At 42.2% G+C, this 20,928-nt stretch overlaps 1 protein-coding gene across 9 annotated transcripts in view; it reads right to left on the reverse strand.

Moving 5' to 3' along the window:
- The window catches only part of LOC147246705 (ryanodine receptor 3), a 98,497-nt gene that overhangs the window by 35,659 nt on the left and 41,910 nt on the right, over positions 1–20,928 (reverse strand). For all 9 annotated transcript variants that reach the window (XM_086183418.1, XM_086183415.1, XM_086183417.1 and 6 more), the window contains 22 exons: positions 19,557–19,690; positions 17,997–18,238; positions 17,532–17,724; positions 15,709–15,925; positions 15,509–15,613; positions 13,485–13,588; positions 12,344–12,427; positions 11,994–12,153; positions 11,167–11,314; positions 10,793–10,995; positions 10,339–10,513; positions 9,798–10,006; positions 9,525–9,724; positions 8,834–8,900; positions 8,588–8,748; positions 8,345–8,510; positions 7,486–7,572; positions 6,794–7,020; positions 5,332–6,139; positions 4,824–5,024; positions 3,122–3,224; positions 2,436–2,567 (listed from right to left, as the gene is read on the reverse strand). In XM_086183418.1, the coding sequence (XP_086039544.1) occupies positions 2,436–2,567; positions 3,122–3,224; positions 4,824–5,024; positions 5,332–6,139; positions 6,794–7,020; positions 7,486–7,572; positions 8,345–8,510; positions 8,588–8,748; positions 8,834–8,900; positions 9,525–9,724; positions 9,798–10,006; positions 10,339–10,513; positions 10,793–10,995; positions 11,167–11,314; positions 11,994–12,153; positions 12,344–12,427; positions 13,485–13,588; positions 15,509–15,613; positions 15,709–15,925; positions 17,532–17,724; positions 17,997–18,238; positions 19,557–19,690 (4,126 nt within the window). The remainder of the gene's footprint in view (positions 1–2,435; positions 2,568–3,121; positions 3,225–4,823; positions 5,025–5,331; positions 6,140–6,793; positions 7,021–7,485; positions 7,573–8,344; positions 8,511–8,587; positions 8,749–8,833; positions 8,901–9,524; positions 9,725–9,797; positions 10,007–10,338; positions 10,514–10,792; positions 10,996–11,166; positions 11,315–11,993; positions 12,154–12,343; positions 12,428–13,484; positions 13,589–15,508; positions 15,614–15,708; positions 15,926–17,531; positions 17,725–17,996; positions 18,239–19,556; positions 19,691–20,928) is intronic.

The following is a 20,928-nucleotide window of genomic DNA, read 5'->3' on the forward strand; positions in this document are numbered from 1 at the left end:
ATGTGTCGGTGACTAGATAGGTTGCTATGAATCAGTAAATTATTGATCAAAGGGTTCAGAGATATTCACTTTTTTGTCACATGGTAAAAAGAGGCAGCTCTTGTGAAAAAAAAAAATCTCTGCCATTTTTTCCATTTGACTTTTTGGCTGATCCATCGTGGTATTCTGTTTTCAAGTCTTATATCTCAGTTGACAATTCTACTGGCCGTACATTTTCCTCACATCTAATCCGATCTAAATGAAACCTTTAATTTGCACAACTAATGACGGGAGGCATTTATCTGAAACTGTTCGCAGAGCCGCTAGCACGGCTGCAGCCTCTTTATAAGCTTGTTAAAGATTAATCATATTGGCACAGTGAAACTATCCAAACCAAGAGCTAACACTTGCTTTCAAATATACACATATAAACATATATACACACACACACACATATATATATACACACACCAATATACACACACACACACACACAAATATAAACCATCTTCACCAGAGGAGAGAACTAGCCTGCAGAGAGTCACTCTCCCTCTATTGTTCCACTCCCTTCTTTCACTTTGTCACCTCCAGCTGTCGCAGGAGTGAAGTGACGCTTCTGATCTGCACCACAGTCAGTCCTCTTATCAATCAGCCCCTACACAACATCCCGAAGGGACCACCACTGCCACCCAAAGCAATCTTTTAAGAAGAAATACACACTCCTCTATTTCCATCTTGCTTTGCTCCTCGGCGAGCACTGAAGCGGTCTTCTGTGCTCAGGGTCAAACCAAATCCCAGAGTAGAGATTGTCTTTCAGAATCTGCAGCAGCAACAAATACTTCACCCCCAATTTACCCATGCTGCAATTTTGGCCCTTCTTGTTGCAACCATTACTTTCAAGAATAGAAAGGGATGATATGAAGATGGCAATATTTCAAATACGTTTTTTCCGATGTAATAACACATCCAATTTCACATTCCTAAGTACTTCTCTTGTCGATAAAAGCCAGACTCAGATGTCTCGTTTTGTCGTCAGAATGAAGGAATATAAAAGACAAACTGCCGTCATACACCGAGGCAAAACGGGAAAATACCCAAATATGAACACCTGCTTCAAATATCACTATGGACCCAATTGAAGTGATCTAATGTGCAAGATCTACAGTGCATGGCACCAGGACCTACAGGTGTGTTCAATCAATTCAAATTAGTTATAAGGTGTGCTTTGGGTGTGACACGGATGTGACCAATCAGCCTCATCTCCCGCTCCCTTTAAGTGCCAGACGCACCCCCAGCTTGATGTGCTGCACGTTCAGACTTTGGGTTGAAATATCAGCGTGTTTTCCAAATGCAGGGATGTTACGTCACACATGAAAAGGTTGCAACCACCGACGGTAGCATCTCTAATCTTAATCCTGACGGAGATTTAGACAAACCATGTGCCCCGTGTGTAAATGTGGCACGCTTTAGCCTACCTGTAGCTCACCGAGGTAAAGCAGATTTGATGCTGGCAATAATAATATTTCATGTAGAAATGTTGTATTTGGGACCTTTTGCAGGTGTGAGCTGCTGTGTGGTCCCACGTGTATCAGACAGTGTAAAAGTCTTGAGAATCCCTCTATGAAGGCAAATTTTATTTTCTGAATAAAGAAAAACACTGCAACATTTTGCACCTGGTGTTGTTGGGTAGTGGTGCAAGGACTTTGTGCTGGAATGGAGGAAGAACGTTCGCTTTTGAAACAACGTTGGCAGGAAAATAACAAAGTCTCGTGGAAAGCAGCAATGACAGCTGTGCAGCACCATGCTATGCTTTGTGATGGGGCCAGAAGCAGCGAGTTGGACTGTATTTATCACCAGTTAAGTAATTATTTACAATTGACAACTTGATTGGTGGTCAAGTTGCCTAGTTAGGTTCGTAGTTTCTGAGCACTGTAAATATTGGTATTGATGTGTCTACCGGTCTAACTAATGTGAAGGGTCTGGTTTACGGCTTACATTTTTTTCCCTCCACTCCCCCCCCCCCTCCCCCCCGACGATGCTCTTCACTCTGGGGCCATGCCTGCCTCTGGCTCCATATTAGCATAATGAAATTGAATAGAAATGGAAAAAAGAAATCACTGTCAGTGCGTCAGCAGACAAATGGAGGCCGGACTGGCGGTGCCGGGGCTGCGATACTGGAGTCCATGTTTTTTTTGGTTTTCAACTTCCTCTCAGCCAGCAAGACAGAGAGGAATAAAGGCCATAAAGAAGCGGGGTGCGGTGGGGAGTAATTGAATGGTGAGTGAGATTGAAAGGGTTGTGCTGTTAAAGGAAAAGTTCAAGCCCACTTTTTTGAGGTTTTGGTAGTACGTAGAGGGTTGCGTTTAAATACACACCAGCAACACAGAAAAACAGTAGGAACACAACATCAATGCTAATATTGAGAAGCAATCAAATAAAAATGGGGATTTCCTTACATGGTGCTGCTTGCTCCTTCTTTGTGGGCTCCTCTATTTTATGAGCTTGTCCTTTAATTTTGTTCACCAGAGTTAGAAGACGACCTTTAATAGATGTGTCTTGCTCATCTTCATCTTCCTCCATAGGGATTCCTACACAGCACAGACAGAAAGATAGACATGGAGTAAAAAGGATATTACAACAATATTTCTATCAAGCCTGGACTCCAGTGGGGCAACACATGCCAAGTGTATGATGATGTGTATTGTGGTGTGTACATGTTTTCCTATTTCAGGGCAATTTCAGTTTGTCTTTTATCGCTCTCTGTGCGAAGGGTGCCATGACAGTACAGCGCTGAGACTGCCATAATATCCGTGGTACCACAGAGAGTTGGGGGAGTCAATTATTTATCAAAACATCAACATGTCAGAGCAGTCTGAGAGGCACTGAACTATAACGCTCGTGCTGCTGCTGCTGCTGAGACACAGAAAGAGATGCAGAGAGGGCAAAAGGAAGTCTTTCATGGTCGAATCATTGGTACTTTTCAGCTGGTGATGACTGTTTAAACAGCAACAAAAACACAAAATTATTGTTCTTTTCTGTCCAGTTTGGAAAGATTAACAGGAAAAATCAATCTTTACTCTATTTCTATCAGAAATCAACATAAGATTCTTGTAGCATGTTAAATACTAGACACACATCTCACCACAGTGCAGCTGCAGCTGGTTGTGAAAATCATAGAGTTCCTCCTGGATGTCTGTGGGACACGGACAATCCTCGCCCATACTGAAGGTCAGTAGCATGTTGATCTAAACATGTGGACACACAAACACACACGCACTTATATGTGAATATGAGAATGGCCCATTTTCTTCGCCCAACTTTTTCATGACAGGAAATGATTCCCTTCTTGAGTCTCAAATGCCATTTGAGCTCAATGCGGTGACATTTCAGTATTCACAGAGAGAAAGCAGCTTATGTGACTGAGTCTACCTCCTAACTGCACTCACACACTGGAGGACACATGACAAGTTATTAAAGAAGCTGTGAAGTGCTGAACTCTATATCCAGCTGGGACCCAAAGAGGATACGTATGTGTGTGTGTGTGTGTGTGTGTGTGTGTGTGTGTGCGTGTGTCTGTGTGCACTTTCACAAGAGCAATGACATACTCAAGAAGGATGAATTTGCCCTTAAGTGTTGTAAAACATACACACACGCACACACACAGGGTGATTTGGGGAACATTCGGAGGAAGAACCGTCTCTCGTTCATTCCAAAGCCACGAGTCTAAAATGAGGTAATTCAATGCTACAAGGTGCTTGGAGTGAAATTATCCATGTGTGTGGAAAATTACATAAGTTATGTAAAGTGTCCCTTGTGAGTCATCCAGTTACATGCATCATTTGAGGCTGAGAGCTCCAGGCTTTCTCTGCGGTCACTAATACATTAACATGGGTCACCTATGACTCCACAGATTTGGAGCTCCTTGTGGCTGAGTAATCGGTATCTGTACCCCATGCAACCATCACGGAGGTCATAAAGCAAATGTGCAAGTCATCTGAATGACAAGAACAAAGGTGAAAATTCTGGCACTTAGAAGAATCTAACCTATGTGTCAGTCATACAAATTATGGAAATAATTGTGATATATCTTTTGTGCTCATGTTCTCTTGGTTGGGTTTAATAAATGTGTGGTATAATTATCCACTCGGGGCGATTATTTCTGTTGACATTCTCCGCTTCATTCTGTTTTTTACGTGCTGCCATTTTCAAAGTCCCCCTTGTAACACGAAACATCAAACTCTGAGCTAACTAGCTGAATCTGGTGAGTTTTGACAAAGATTTCAATAAGGAAGATCTGTTGAGTTGGACTGTTGACTATGGTCCTGTAGTTGTGAAGAAACACAATAAATATGAGTATTCTCATCTATCTATCTATACACACACACACACACACACACACACACACACACCAAGTAATATTTTTCAAAGCCTCTGTCACTGCATCCTGGATTAGCACCATTAACAAACCACAGCCTCTGTTCTTCTGCAGCAGAGTGATGAACAGTTTGAGCCAGATGTTTGTCCTGTGCTTGCTCAACAAAATGGATGGAAATCTGGCCACATGAGACGATTCCATCCATCCATCCATCCATTTTCTACTGCTTATCCTGTTAAGGGTTGTGGTGGGCCTGGAGCCTATCCCAGCAGCCGAGAGGCGGGGTTCATTCTGGACGGGTCGCCAGCATGAGACTGTTGTTGTCTCCATTTTACTGAAGTTACTGAAGGTGTGCAATTAGCAAAATATGACAGAGAAGCACAACAAATGGCTAAAATGTCACATTGTGAGGAACAGTTATCGTACATCTGTGTTTGTAACTTCTAGCAGCGCTACAGCGAAATCACACCTGTTCTTGAGGAGGTGAGCGGAACTCTTTGGTCTTCTTGGCAGTAACAGCTGCAGACATGTTAAGAGCGAGCATCAGCTCATTGTAGCGGAACTTCTGGTTGTACTGCAGCTTGGAGACAAAGTTGTCCGAGAAGGACACAATGGCTTCGATACGGTGCTTTAGCTCACAGTCACAGAAATAGTGAAGCAGCTCGCACATCTGTGGAACAGACAAAGGGGAGGAAAGATAGAGCACAAACACTGACACTCACAGGCTCAGCTGTTGAAGCAAGTCAGCTTGAATACAAACAGCTTCATGTCCTCACATTGTGTAACTTATTAAAAGATACATTTTTACTCATTTGTTCAACAGAGCCATTCAATGTTTGACTGATTTCTGAATGGGTCCGTAACAGAGGGGCATTTATCATGGCAGCATTACACTCCAGTACTTCTAAAGATTGATTTGACTTGTATTAGAAAATTACCTCGAAGTTTATACTAAGTTGAAGTCTTGATCTGCTCACCTGCCGTTTGACCGGCTCAGGCAGCCTCTTCTCCAGCAGTCCTTTCATTGGCTGTTTAGCCTCTTTGGCTGCCTCTTCTTCTCCAGCTTCCACAGCTTTCTCCTCGGTCCCCGTTAGCCCTTCTTTGTCAGTGGCTCCTGGTGTTCCCTCATCACGCGTCTCTCTGAACACATTTGGGTCAATGAGCAGTAAGATCTTATGAACGTCCTCACTGCCTAGCACACCCATAGTTAGCAAGGTGCTGATGAGCTTTAAAATTGGCACAAACTGGTACTCCACTCCTCCTCCTACGGGATCACGGATATGGTGCCCACCACCTTGAACTGCCTCCGTCAACATTGATATTGCTTTTTCTTTTAATGCATCCAGTGGGATTTGGGGACTGTACAAATGCTGCTCCCGTTTGGTGCAGATGAAACACGGTGGAGCAAAATTGAGGCGAGGTTTCAGTGACGTGCTAAGCCCCACCCCGGGCGGGAGGTGCTTTTTGGAAGCATTTGAAAAAAGACGGATGGAACGCGTCTCAGCTGTGACCGGGATGATGAATTCATCTTTCATCATGAGTCGTGCCTCTTTGGCTGTTTCTAAGTGGATGCTGATCAAGACGTTGTAGAAGCCTTCACGTAACATGCCAGACAGGTACTGGTTGTCGATGGTGTACAAGAGTTGTGACTGATCGAGGTGGCTACAGAGTGCATGCGCCACACGGGTGTTTCCAAGAGCGCAGAGGGCGCAGTAGAGCTTCAGGGTGTGGTAGTGGAACTTCCTAAGGTCCTCCTGCTCAGACAGCTCCATGATGTCAACACACCTTTGACAAGAAAAAACAACAACTCATAATGTTTCTTCCATGTAATTGTCTATCCACAGTATGGAGTATGGGCTGGGTTAATCAACATTCAGCTGGAATCGCAACATGGCAGCTTCAGTATTGCTGCTCTGCAGAGACATCCTGCCTACAACATCATATCATACAGAGGAAACATCTTTGATACAAATCCCCACAAAAATCACACCTCCAGTTTAATGGATTTCATTGAAAATGAGAATGATGACTAACAATAAAACATTCCACTCACTGCATATCACAAATCATATCAAAATAGCAATATCAACATTCACAACTAGATTGTTTTGTTTTGTTTTGTTTTTCAAAAAATTGTGCTGCCCAGTCCAAGACACTGGATAGTAAATCAAGGCCCTAAAGTGAAGTTTGGCTACGGAAAACTACTTTTAGTCAGTTTGGTTTTGTACATGACAACACATCTGACATGAGCACAACAATGTCAACCCACTAGTTATTTTACTTTATTTACTTTCCCTCCATACTTTTAGGAGTCACATGTCCCTTGTAATGTAAAGTGTTCTTCAGAAACGGGAGACTATTCATAGACAATCAAAACTGTAGCTATCTGTACCATCTTATCTGCTGTAAATGAATGAATTCCGTGTAAAATCACTGTACCTGTTCTCCTCAGGTATGTGCACAGCTAACATCTGCAGGGGCTCCACACACTGGACCACCCAGCCGTGTCTCTCGTTGACCCTTGCTGTCTCCACCTTGAGGAAGGTGTTGGGCATGCGGCTCCACACCACCGCATTGATGGTCTGGACGTCTAGACGGGGAGGACACTGGGGCACTGGGTTCTTGTGTTCACTCTTAAAAATGGCTGATGACAGAGGCATGGCATTCTGTTGAGGGTAAATAAAACAAATGGATGACACAGCTTCAATGCCAAACAAGCAGTTAAAAAGCTTCATACACTCTGTCACCACACTGACATCCGCAATAAAACAGACTAGTTTCTGCTTTAAAGCTGAACATCATTTTGAGCTTTCGGAACAAATGATGTTTTGTTACAGTGTGTCAGTTAGTTATTCTGCCAGTTTGTCACTTTTCTTGCTCAGTCAGGCAGTCTACTTGTTTTCTTATCCTCCCAGCAAATAACACAAAGACTAATCTTGCCCCTGAAGCCTTTGTTATCTTCGATACAGATATTAGCATGCTAAAATATAAGCATAACTGGAGTGTCTGTGGAGGAGCTGTATCTTGTAGCATTACTGTGTTCTAAATAAGACAATGAGAAAAGGAAAAGTCTGTTGGAGGTAATTCAGACACGTAATACGGTGACTGTTAAGGAATATTAGAAAATGTACCTTTATTTTAGCCAGCTCAAACTGGAAGAGGTTTGGGCTGGTGGGCCGCACAAACACAGCAGGGAAAAGCTTGGTGTTTGGTTCCACCTGGAGAAGGAAAAAGATCAGCAACTTAGCAACACATTCAAACAAGCCTGACTTGTGGAAAGCAGCTTAATGGTGCATCATGAAACTCGGCAACTTAGCGTGTGCGAGTGCGTGTGCGCGTGACTGAGGATATGCATTATAATTCAAAAGTGTCGGCTGGTGGGGGATGACTCAGCATCGGGTGAAGTCACAGAGAATATCAGTGAGAGAGAACATAAGAAGATTATACCCTTCGAAAAGTTCTTTAAGATTAGTTCTCAGAGAGCATTCGAACAGGCTAATTTTAAAGTCTGAAATTCAACAATGCAGACATCACGGCTCTGTTTGCAAAATATGCAAAGACAGAAAGGAAGTTACTGTCAAGGTCAAGAATGTAAAATACACCGAAACTGAAAGTATGGAAAGTTGATGGACAGGGCACAGGAAGAGATTAGAAACTTTAAGGATTGAAATGTGCAAATGGAGGCATGAGCAATCTGCATCTCTTCAACGGCAAGTTCCCCATATTTTTCAACTCGGTCCATTTCTTCCCTATGTGTTTGGGTCAATATGGTCAACTGTTCCAGCTGAGAACACTGATCATCATTATAATCTCATCATCAACACCTCTTTGTGTGAGACTTTCCAAAATAAACTGGAAGAGACAGCCAAGACCACTGACACACAACAAGGTAATTAAACATGCTTTGGGTTTCTTATACCTACAACATATGGGTGACCTTCAGTCAGAAAAATTCAGACTTGTCCAGATATATTCCTTTTCGCTGATTACCTGGTAGGATGTTGCACCCTCCTTGCCATTGACAGTGAACGTCACCAAACCGGTGGCGAGGTCCATCAGACAGCCGATCTCCAGGTCCACATTGCTGCGACTTGAACCATGAGCAACACTGGTCACATCGCCTCCCCACACCATGTAGCAGTTGCTCCTCTTCACACTGTCAGAGTAGCAATATCACTCATTCCTCTGGACACAAGACGAAGATTGGCAAGTTTCAGCGGGAATTCACCTCACCTTTCATGGACCCGACCTCGCTCATCGCCCAGGGTTACGGTCACAGTTCTGTTTTTACTGAGGTTGAAGTTGTTGCTATAGTAATGGTAGTCGGGGGTAACCCAGCCAACCCACACACCAGCAGGGTCCTGGCCAGCGAAGACCCTCACTGAGTGGTAGTACTGTAATTACACAAACCATTTTAGCCAACAGTGTAAATGTTACAACCAAAGTTTAAAGACAAATGACTAGAATAGTAGTCAATACTGTAGTGATGCTGCTGTAGTCCACGCGTCTGCTTTCATCACTGTGCCGCACAGATCTCAGAGGATATCTAACAACAACAACAACAACAGAAAACAGCTGAAGTACAGTACAGCTGACAGTCATGCTAACCTTTAATATCTTTAGTTTTAATAGGCTGATTACAGAAAACTATCAAATCATCTTGAGCTACATCACATTTCCATCAAATATTTGCAACCCGCTAAAATTACACTTGAAGGATTGACGTGCTGTCATTATGCTACTCCATTTCCATTGGTACAACTAAAAATAATACAATATAAATTTAGAATTGATAATAAATTCCACTGGTAAGTGCTACACTTAGATAAAAGATAAATCAAAATGATGGAATAAATGGTCAAAATTCTGACATAAAAAGTCACACGAGCCATAACTTTAAACATGGCTACATTTTTATTTTATTTTTCTGGAGTGAATGGGCTTCCATTGTTAGTGGATCATTGAATAAACACTGTTATCTTGCACACACAGCAATGTTGCAGCCAAAAACAATGCATATTTAAAATATTGAAATATATTGACAGTGAAAACAGGTTGAGACAGAAGGGTCTCCAGGGCTCATTTACAGTGAGAAATACAGGATGTAAACATATGTTTGTGTAACCTAAATGGGGCACATTTAAACCAGCGGTTAGCTTGAGGTGAGCACCTGTGTTTGACTTTGAGAGACTCCTCCTCATGCACGCCGTTCATGTCCACAACAGGACTAGACTTGAAGACAGAGTGGAACTCTACAGGCATGCTGAGACGACAAAACACCATGTCAGCATTGCTGTTCTGGGTGCCGAACGTCTTGTGGGTGACTTTAAGACACGGAGGGCTGTCGATGGTTCCGTCAATTCTGGTTACCTGAGAGGGAGCAAGAATATCTTAACATCCATCCAGTCACTAAAAATCAATATTCCACTGAGTGGGGTCATACCGTGATGTGATTGTGGTCCTTGGGCACGTTGACAAAGGTAGGTAGACGCTTGCTAAACCACATTGTCAGCTCTCGGTTCATGTTGACAGCGAACGGTTCAAAACCTTCCTGGAGGCCACACATCGTGTAGTACTTGAAGCTGCTTGCATCTTTCCCCAGATTCATGCGACCCACCTGAGCCAGGCCGAGACTACACACGGGAATGAACCCTGAAGGACATCCAGAGGAAGTAAAAGAGGGAGTGAGAAGAGGCAAGAATAAAGCTTTTAAGAACACCCACAGTGGGAGGGGAGGGAAAATCAATCCAGCTTTTGCAAAAAGGCAATTTACAAGTGTCACATTAAATGAGGGTGAATTCATTACAGGGACCCACTTATTTTTCACTTATATACCCAGCATGGTCATTCTAGTTTAACACTTGCTGCGCTGCATTTGAAGGCTTTATTAAAAGATGTGAGGAGGAAGACCAAGACATATGACCACAACTCTTTCTCAAAGCTCCTTATCAGTCTCCCACTCAGTCTCGCACACATTTTCTCACCATCCTCAGTTTCAAAGTCGGTGAAGCAAAGTTCAGAGCCCTTGCTGGTAATGAGGATCTCTCCATTAAGGGTGAAGATCATGGACTTGTCCTCCATGTTGATCATACAGCCCACCACGTCTCCAGTATGCCAGCACCGGCCGAACAAACGGCTGCCCATGTTCAGACAGTGTCCCTGTGGATGTTACAAGCACACAGAAAGAGTAAAGATCAGCAAGTAAGTACAGAAGTGCTTATTTCTGACCAATATAGTTAATTTCAGGCTTCTTCTGTTAAATAGTAAAATAGTATTAGGTCAATAACAAATTAAGTTTTTTTAACCTCAGCGACAGATTTGATGAATTCTGATTTTTTTAAATTTTTTTTTTTTTAGTACAATTCTGCAATCAACATCAACGTGTGCACACAATAAACATGCATATTCAGAGATAGATATCGGTGTGGCTTAGCTTACCCTGTAGCCATCAAAGACAAACGCAAGCTCATCCGTGCCGAGCTCCACATCTGGCTTACATCCAGGTCTGGCCCAGCCCACTCTCATGTCTCCCCCTGTCACAGCCTCAAATTCAAAGTACCATTTTCCCGTCCTCACTGCATACGTCCTCTCCACCCTGAAGAATCTGATTTTGTCAATACTGAGCCGTTCGACCACTTGTCCTACAGGGAGGAAGGGAGGAAGTGGTTAGGGAGTGTTTTTAATGAACTGAATTTGGGCTGATAGGAAAATGACTAAAGATGAAAGAATGTATTAGTTCTTGACTGTTAAATACAACCAAGAAGGAAAAAGATTGTGTTGTTTTTGTGCATAGATCCTGAGGTGAAACACACCGCCTTCCTGATCGGACGGCTCAATATTGTATCCATAGCCTATCAGGGTGCGAATAGCCTCCCTCAGGCTGTCCCGGTTTGACTTCTTAGTGCGCTCATCCAGCAGGGTGTAGGGCACCAGGCGGGGGTTACGCTTACTCTTCAGATCCTGCAGCAAGCACAGACACAAACTTTTACATACACAATCACAGCAAATCCTTCTCTAACAATCCATCTGTTACATGCAGCACCAGGCAGCCTGCTGATTCACACAACTGTGGGGTTTGATACGTCTGTGCTGTCAATCCCAGTAATTGAGAATTTAATTGGCCATTTATCACTTGACTGCTGCTCACTGCATTTTCTATCTTTTCCGTGTCATTGCAGCCATGGAAGCATCATATTAATACCACTTAACCAGATTTATGGGGCTTAACTGAACACTTTGTGGCATGCTTTCATCAGCTCAGCTGGTCAGTGATTTGGTTTCACTGTGTTTGCTACGACCGTTAAATGTTTGCCGATTACTAGAATGGTTACTGATTTTTTTATGAATAAAAAATAACTTGCGCTGACCAATGCTGTTATAGACTTGTCTGATTTTAAAATTATTTTAAAACTTGATCAGATAATCTAGAATTCACTGGAAGACAACCCATACCATAATGGGGGGAGGCAGGTCACGTTAGAAGAGTGTGTCACATCAAAATTCATTGTAAAAGTAACAAAACTGCTAACAAAAAGTAGGCTACAACATAAACTATTGGCATATTTTGTTAAACATATTAAAAACTAAAATTTGAGCCTTAATAAACATGTTGGGTGTCTTTAAAACACTTCCAGTGTACCTGCTGGATGCCGTAGGTCCAACCCTGTTTAATGCGGTCCTTGGCCCACACATTGTGTGCATTTTCTGCAAGTTTGTCCACCAGAAGCTCCTGACTTGGAGTCAGTTTGATATCTGACAGGTCCAGAGGGGATGGTTTGTAACCATTGGACATCATGTAGCTAAAAGAGATGATGAAAACACATTTATTAGCTTTGAATATCTGGTGATCACAGATTAGTTAGACATCTTTTCACCATTGTCTTTTCTCAACTACTTCTCCTGTCTTTGGAGTTGTAATCTGCACCTAATCTAAATCTGAAGTTTAGGACTTGATACAGTAGCTACAAAACAGTAAATATGAAATCTCACTTTTTAGGGAGTTTGATCTTTTTGAGGGAGTCTTCAGCATTTGGGTTGACCTGAACTACACGACAACCCAGTGCCAGCAGGGTCCTGCAGAGAGAAAACAACAGACAGACATGAAATTAAGGAACTTTGTCTGCAGATTATGTTTGATAAACTGTACATCTCAACATCACTTTTTGCTTCAACTAGACTTGTAAATCCGACAGTAGCAATAGGTGGTTCAGGAGCAGAGACAGGTTAAACCGTGCATGTTCTAATCTGTCAGGAGATAAAGGCCGAGATGTACCCAGAGGACTGTACTGGGTGTGAAATGTTCTTGGCAAATTTTGTTACACCTTGCGAGAGGACAAAGTGACAGTGAAAATGAGTTTGATGTCACAGAGGAAGCCGTCAGTGTTACCCAGATGTGTCAGCTACTGCCACACATCAAGAGTAATCATGGCAAAGCTTCTCCTTTATCATTTAAGGAGCATTTATGTTAAGCACTTATAATAGGTCTCCCTGGGACCTTGGGAGACGTGTGTTGCGCAGAGCATTGACAAGTGGAAAAAGAGCACAGACTCATAGCAAGACTTGTTTGGTTGCGCAACAATGGAGATGGAAATTTCCAAAGCACCAAAAGGACAGATATCTGACCACAGTAAAAGGGATTTATTTATAGATTTAAAGAAAATGTATTCAAACTATCAAATGTTTGTTCTCAATAACTATACGTCATTTTCTTTTAAAAATACATGATTACAGGCAATGTCTTTTGATCTTACATACGTTTTTCTGCACAAAGGTTAATATAATTTCTACTTTCGTCTGTGACAAGACAATGACAGACACATACTTAGGCAGCAGGGGACATCTAGAGAGGTAAAATCGCACTCAATGAAATAATTAGATGTTGCCAGTTACTGCGTTGCTAAGAAGACGGAGAAATTAGTACAAGCCATCATGAGAATATGACAACAGTGGTACACATATTACCATATGAATAATCAAATTTATAATCAAAGGCATCATATCAAACTACTGCTTTTGTGTAACAAATCTTCACGCTTTTCTTTTCCCTCTTCGCCTCAACGTATTTTTTTTCATCTCTTCAAAAAACACGAGTGTGAGCTTGGAGAAAATCAATGAGCAAGGTTCAACATACTTCAGAGTTTCAGTTGACATCTGCAGATTGTAGTTCTTCTCCGTTTCTGGCAGCTTGGAGAAATCCACCAGACATGGATGCTGCCGCTTATTATCATCCCTGATCTATGAGGAAGTGGAACAGTCACAGAAACACCATTTCAACTCTCCTCAGTAATACTGCTTCAAACTAACTCTGTAGCTCATGTGTGATATTTACTGAACATAAGAAGTACACAGTCTCATTAATATCACTGTGAACTAACAAGGGAAGGGGAATGTGGACTGGATATACATGGTGCTACTGAGGTAGGACAGTCTACTCTAGTGAACATGTTATGATGGGGGAGCATGTTTTCTTGGGGGAGATAGAAAGGTGTATGAGTGGAATACAAAGCGAGAGATGTGCTGCCTCTCATGAGGCTGCACTATATGCCAAATAATCCCTTTGGCAATGCTGCTCAGAAGAGGCGGCATGGCAATGGTGGATGTTCACCAAGAAAACATGCGCAGCTGTGTGCAGATATGCAGCTGTGTGTATGTGTGTGTCTGATGAACACCAGCCAGCTCTTTTGTGAACAGGACAAGAACTCCACGAAAAATCTCTCCCATGGAACTTATTCCGCCAACAGAAATAGATTTGTGGAACAAAGAACAAAAAGTATTTTATGCAACCAGAGCTAAATTATAGACCGAATTTCTTTATTCTTCCTAAATGTAATAAATACACTGAATGACAACTACAAACCACAGAATGAGCTGCCACATCTTCAATGACATCTCATATCATGTGCAAGTTTCTTATTTGTCCTCCATTTAGACAGAAAAATCTCTTGTACTTGGACTTACCATCAACCTTTTCTAATGCTACACTTGTACATGTGTAAAATGCACATCTGAATACGGTGATGGAAACACAACTGTATAAAAGCATGTCTGCATTGTAGACATAAGAGCTGTCTTCCACACTGTTATTTGTGTTGTCATCTGTTCCTTTAAGGGCAAAACAGGTCATTTCATTGTCCACTAACTCTGGTACAATAAACCAAGAAACTTGTCAGTGAGGTTTCTTATCTCTTATATATCGAAGGTATAATTATATAACCATATGTGTTTACCAGTGCACAGTAACTAATCTTGCTGAGAGTCAATGAGAAGATCCATGACGCAGTAACGGCCAAATGAGAGCAACAAAGACTGAAAGCAGGATAGACCAGTCCGTACGGTGCTCCCAAAACACCTCATTGTATCTCTTTTTATTTAATTTGGACAGAATTAGAACGGTGACCCTTGCTGGAGTTTCCACCAATGGCATTTTTTAAAACTCTGGACAGAGCACGGCAAGCTTCATGGTCCCCCATTCTTTCTCCAGTATCTTTCTTTTTCTTGTCGATAACTTACACAGAGGCATGAGAGTGGTCCCAATCTTCATATCCAACTCTCTGCAAGACTTTTTTCGAGGGCAGGTTTCTATGTATTAACTGAAAGTAGCATTAGGGAAATCAATTAAAAGCCCCATTTAGAGGAACAACTAAACAGAGAAAATTTAAATGCATGATTTTCTCTTGGTTTATTGACGTACTGAAACTGCCAAGATATCCTGTTCTGCCCTTTGGTGAAACAGTTCTTGGTACTTAGTGACTTATGCTAGAACACAAACACAATGAGTCTGCTACCTACAAACAAGGAAGCATCGGAATGAATGGTATGAAAAGCATTGAATATGGAAAATGAGAGTGTTCTTTCCACTTACCCTCTTTTTGGTGTGAACCGCAAATTATAAAAGAGAAAGCAAGATGACGTACAGGCTTTTGTGATGGTCAAATCTAACACTAAAACTACTAATGCATTTCAGGAGTTGTTTTTGGGTTTTTTTAACTCAAGTTTGTTTAGAAAATGTGTAACTGATGTTAACTGAACCACATTCATGGCAACATGTATGAATTATGTTTCGTTTTGTTTTGTTTTTTTTAATCTTTTGAGCCAGAGAGATGATCTTGTAGTAAGAGGATTGTACAAGTTAAGGAATAATCTGCCTTTTCTCACCTTGCCGTACGACCAGCCAAGCTCGATCTTATTCATGCCCCATAGTTCATGGATATTCTCAGCTAGTTTGTCCCGAACCTTCTCCAAATGAGGTGGCATAACAATCTACAGAAACAGGCAGAGCTCAGATTGGAATCAACTCAATATTTTATTGCTACCAAGCACTGGCATTACCTCAGGCACGCTATTCTGGTTGTTACCTGGCTGGTTTCCACAGGCGTGGGAATGAAGGAGGCCTGCGACAGGATGAGGGTGTTGCCCAGTAAATCTCTGACTCCCTCCATGTCCCTCTTGTACTCTTTTACCGGCTCCACCTTCATTTTCTCTTTCGGCAGCAGAGCCTCATAACATGGAGCGTAGCTTGATGGAGGCAGAAATTTAAAGTCGCCATGTCGACCGCCCAACAGGAAACGGACCCTGGGAAGATAAAATGTTGGTCACCTGTTGGAATATTGTATTGTTGTTACGGCTGTAAATATCAATTAAAAATGGTAAAATGTGGTATTGGTATATGATGTTTTAAATAATACAGTAGTGTAAATAATCATTGATTAATTATTACTCAAAGCAGCAGCTTGGGAAAAGAAAACCAAACATGCAAGTGATGCTGCGTTTCCTCCTCTTAACCCACTTCAATCAGCTCCGGCCTGTACTCTGCGGGGACAAGTTTAGCTCTGAGAGGGAAAAAAACATCTCAGGACATCACTGCGAAGAGGCTCTCCAGAGGCTGCCCAAAATAAACGCTCAAATAGTAGTGGTGACGCAAGCAAGCTCTTTCTGGATGCAGCCCTCAGCTGTTGGGTACTGAAAATGTGTGCCTGTCATTCTCTGTCATATTCAGGTTCAGTGGGTCAGGTTCATGTACAAGCTTGAGGGTGTCACCTCTAATGTGAAATGCTGACACTGAAAGTAAGAAATCCTAAGTGACAGGTGAAACACAAGCAGGCTTTAGTTATAAAATGCGTTGCTTGTATTTGTTGACTTGAAATATTCAATATTCTTATTCTTTAACTGTCCCAACGCTGTACATCAAATGATGCCGCCTCAATGTGGCACTCCAAAAACTGATCGGTATATCCAAATAGCACCCGTGTGTAAGTCTGCAGCAACATTTTCAGAAAGATCTGGGCATCTAATTTGGAGGGAAGCTCCTGTGTGTGTGTTGGTGGCTGGAGGCTCTGACTCTGACTTCAGGACCTGGACCTCACGGAGTCTGGGCTAGAAGAATGACATGAAGCCTTTTTGTTGTTTACAGTTACAATCTGAACTTCCAGCAACAGAGCAAGAAGGTTATATATCCAAACTCTCTTTTACAAGTCAAAACGGAACAAAACTTTGATGCGATTAAACCTGTAAAACACATGAAAATGACTGATATGAAAAAGGATAAAAGTATCAATTCATTCTAGGATGTCAGAGGAGATGAATAAACTGTGCGTGTTCATTCAGCATCTTTGGAAACCGATAAACAACGTTTTACTACTGGAGAAATTAGCCCATTAAAACCAACTATGCATCACCACATGCAACTCTAACTCAGTTTCTACTGCTTATCCGGTATTACATTTTGAGAATTCATTTTCATCAGACATTAAGGACTGAATTTACATTCTGATGCCTTTCAAGACCAAATAAATTTAGTCTCTTGATGTCAAAGTGTCTCTGGGCTTCAAAGAGTAACGCTGAAGGCTGATTTGCTAAACAAAGTCCGAGCCAATCATCATGAGAGACTGCCATAGCTTGAAATTCAATTTTAAAGTCAAGTCAGTCACAGAATGTGTGGTCACCATGGCAACAGAGACAAATATGAAGCAATGTGACCTGCGTCCAATCTCAAGACCTTGAAGATTAATGCATTTGGACCAGAGCAAGCAGGTGGATTAGATGGATTTCATGCCGGGGAGGTTGGTGTGACATACCAGTAGATTGGGGGGGGGCTGGATTTGTCTGTTTTATCTATCTGTGCACATGTGTTTATTCCTCATTATAGAATCAGCCTGTTTGCCGACAAATGAAAACTCACTTGACCCCTGCAGAGAAGCTGACGACAGGGAAGAAGAGCCCGTCTGTGTTGAAATTTTCAAACATGCCCTGAACAGGCTGTCCGTTAATCCTAAAAGAGATGCTGGGAGCTCCAAGGTCCAGACAGCAGCTCACCACGTCCTCGGAGGTCAGGATGTGCTGGTTCATGGATGCAACAGCCCGCGGAATACGACCTATTTAAGACACATACATACACACACACACACACACACACACACACACACACACACACACACACACACGGTTATACGGGATATGACCCAGTGAGAGATGCTGGCAGTGATCACGTCTCTCGCACGAAAAACAGCTATACACAATCTGGGCAAGGAGATGGTCCCTGCTGGGTGCTGATTCTGTCTAAACACAACCTGGCTGGAGCCCAGAGGGACTACTCATCTTTAATGCATCAGTGTCTCATGATCTTAGCTTACATGCAAGCACTGACCTGACCAGAGGTGGAGTCCATCAAAACCGTAGGAGTAGAGATCATCTCCGACACCGTTGCCCCCCCAGCCCTCTCCTCCTCCCGGGTAGGGAGCGTAGCCTTTAGTGTTGGCCCAGCCCACTCGCAGGTGGGAGGGCTCGCTGGTCACAAAGTGGTCCACCTGGTCAATCATCAGCTCATAGTACCACTTCTTATATTGAGCTGAGCCCTCACTCACCCCGAGGAAGATGTTCGGTCTCATACTGGCAATGAAGTTAACACACGAAATCATTAAGCGTCCCGCAGACTGTAGAATCATCTCAGATATTCATATATTCTCTTGTACTATCTTGTTTTTTTCCCTCTTAAAGCTCATTAAAAGTCTGCCCTTAGGATAAGATAATTCAATTTAGTTTCAATTCATTTGGTTTAGGAAGTTCCTAAAATGTGTTGATAACTTAAAATGAGGCAGAGCAAGGCAGATCACTTTAAACAGTGATGAAATTGGTGAGATTAGAGTTAAAGTGATTTCATAATATCTAGCAGGCTTGGTTTCAATGCACAAAGTCAAAAGTTTTAGGAACATAAAAGGTTACGGGACAGTGTAAATGTGTAAATGTCAGCAGAGTCACTTCACAACCTCACATGATGCCTCTATATACAAGTGAAACCAGGTAAAATATTCATTCGCAGAGGCTAAATGAATATGTATTATATCTCGCGTAACTATGTCGCTGTGAAGTGATTAATAATCTCGTTAAACACAATAATATCTCGTGATTATGAGATTCATGTACTATTTTTAAGTTGTATTTCCGGTAGGAGATGAAACAATTACATGTGTGGTACTGGAAAACAGGAAAACAGAAATGCATGAGAACTTGTTTGTATTTTTCACTGTATTTATGACATCTCAGCTTGTAGGATTTCTCAGCTGCTGAGCTCACAGAGATCGATCTGCTTTGTCATTTGAAGAGTTGAATTACAACATACATGACTACGTCCTAGACAAATGACTCCTCTGCTTAACCTTGAGAGGCTTCCGGAACTGCCGCCTTGCTGTGTTTGCGGGACTTTGTTTGAAATATCCAACTATTTTATGGTACTTAGGTAAAACGCTGTCAAACGCTCTGTAGAGGAGAAACGCAGTGGTTGCCTTGGGTATAATAGGTGCTATACAGGGGCGTTCCTCATACCTGCTGGTCATGCTGTAAGGTTTTTAGATTAATCGTGGGAGTAAACATTCACAGCACAAAATTTTTGACAATCCCCCAAAGTTTCTGTTTTTGTCAGCTACAGCTTGTGATGGTTCAGTGTTTTAATTGCTGATTCATGCCTTTTCTAAGACATTCCTTAGTCAGTAGAGTTTTAATGGTGCAACACAGTTTAGAAAAATCACTGGTTTAAAACATCTAAAACAAAAAGTGAGAGGCAGTGTGGATCAAGTCAGTCTTGTACACCATTCACAGGCTTGAAGACTTTTAAATATAATTTTACCTTTATGTAAGACCAACTTATTTAGATTTGATGCCTTTTGAATCAGAGAAGGATGTTTAATAGATGCATGAATGGCTCTCTAACCTCTGCACGTCATTGACCAGCTGGGTTTGCAGCAGCAGATCTCTCTTGGGTAGCAAGTGATCACAGATAAGGTTCTGATTGGTTCGTACAGCTACGCCGTTACACACACACAGCGAGCAGAGCACATCCAGGATCTAAAGAGAGAAGCGGAGGCACCAGGGTGGAATAATAAACAGCAATATTTAGAGAGAGAGAGAGAGAAAGAGAGAGCGAGAGAACAACAGCACCCCAACAGCTGATATTAAACCCTTGACATGAATCCATACCTTTCCACAGTTGACTAATTATCCTCACCCCTGAACACTGACCAAGCCGACAGCCTCTATTCATACAACTCCTGCATAATTACTAAGAGATGCTTACTTGGGGCAAAAACATGTCCAATAATTTCCCTCTGATGTTAGCTTAACAAAGCTGTGGAATTACATCAGGCGCAAAGCTCAGCCAAGGATGACAGGCCAGAGCACATATGCTTTATCATTGACCTTTTCTTCAGCTCCCATAGCAACATGATCCATTCAGCTCTTTTATGACCTAGACAAGCTGACTGTGCGGTTCATGATCTCAGTTCACCAGTAAAGTGATTGATTAATGGTGGGGGCGCACTGCAAAGCAAACCCCCAGCAAGCCTCTATCAAAGAATGACATTTGCATGCTTGTGGAGAGTACCGCACAGTGAATTAGTAGCTAAAGAGAGAGAGGAGTGACAAAAAGGCCCAAAGGGAACGGTTATGGAAATGAATGCATCCAGTGAAGCATTTTGGGGGGGTTTAATAAGGAAACAGGACTGGATGTAAGATAAACAGGCTGTGTATACCTTCATTGGTTGTCTCAGCTAATAAATGGGTGCTGGTAGGTAGATTTTGTTAAGTTTAGAAAGAGCCAGAGTTGCTGTGCTTGGTTAAGAAAAGCGAAGTAAAGCAAAGCTAACTAGCTCCAGATACAGCCTCTCATCCAAGTTCCAGCAAGAAGGATGCAGCAGCAAACTACAAGCATTGTGTATGTGCCATACACATTAAATCAAACCCATGTTTCCCCTTATTTGGGCTCTCTTTAATAACGTTCAGTTTTTATGTGTCAATATGAGATATGCCCAAAGGCACTTGTTCCATTACGCAGCCTTGAAAGACTGGTAGTCATGATGTCCAGGTGAGGACCCTCCACCTTATGGCTGACACAGCATCACACGGAAATCAGTCACCTCGTCTTGCATCAAAAGCCGGTTGTTTCTCTACCGGAGCCTAAGATATCTTTCAGGTCTAACTTCACCCTTGCTGTGAGCTCCATGGTGGCCTTTATCCAGTCCACATGTCTCTGCGTGACTGACGGCCATTCAGAGCTGGTGTATCCCAAATTGTGTATCATGCTAATC

This window comes from Aulostomus chinensis, chromosome 17 (genome assembly GCF_037954235.1).
Source record: "Aulostomus chinensis isolate RoL2024-O1b breed Wild chromosome 17, RoL_Achi_v1.0, whole genome shotgun sequence".
Lineage (NCBI taxonomy): Eukaryota > Metazoa > Chordata > Actinopteri > Syngnathiformes > Aulostomidae > Aulostomus > Aulostomus chinensis.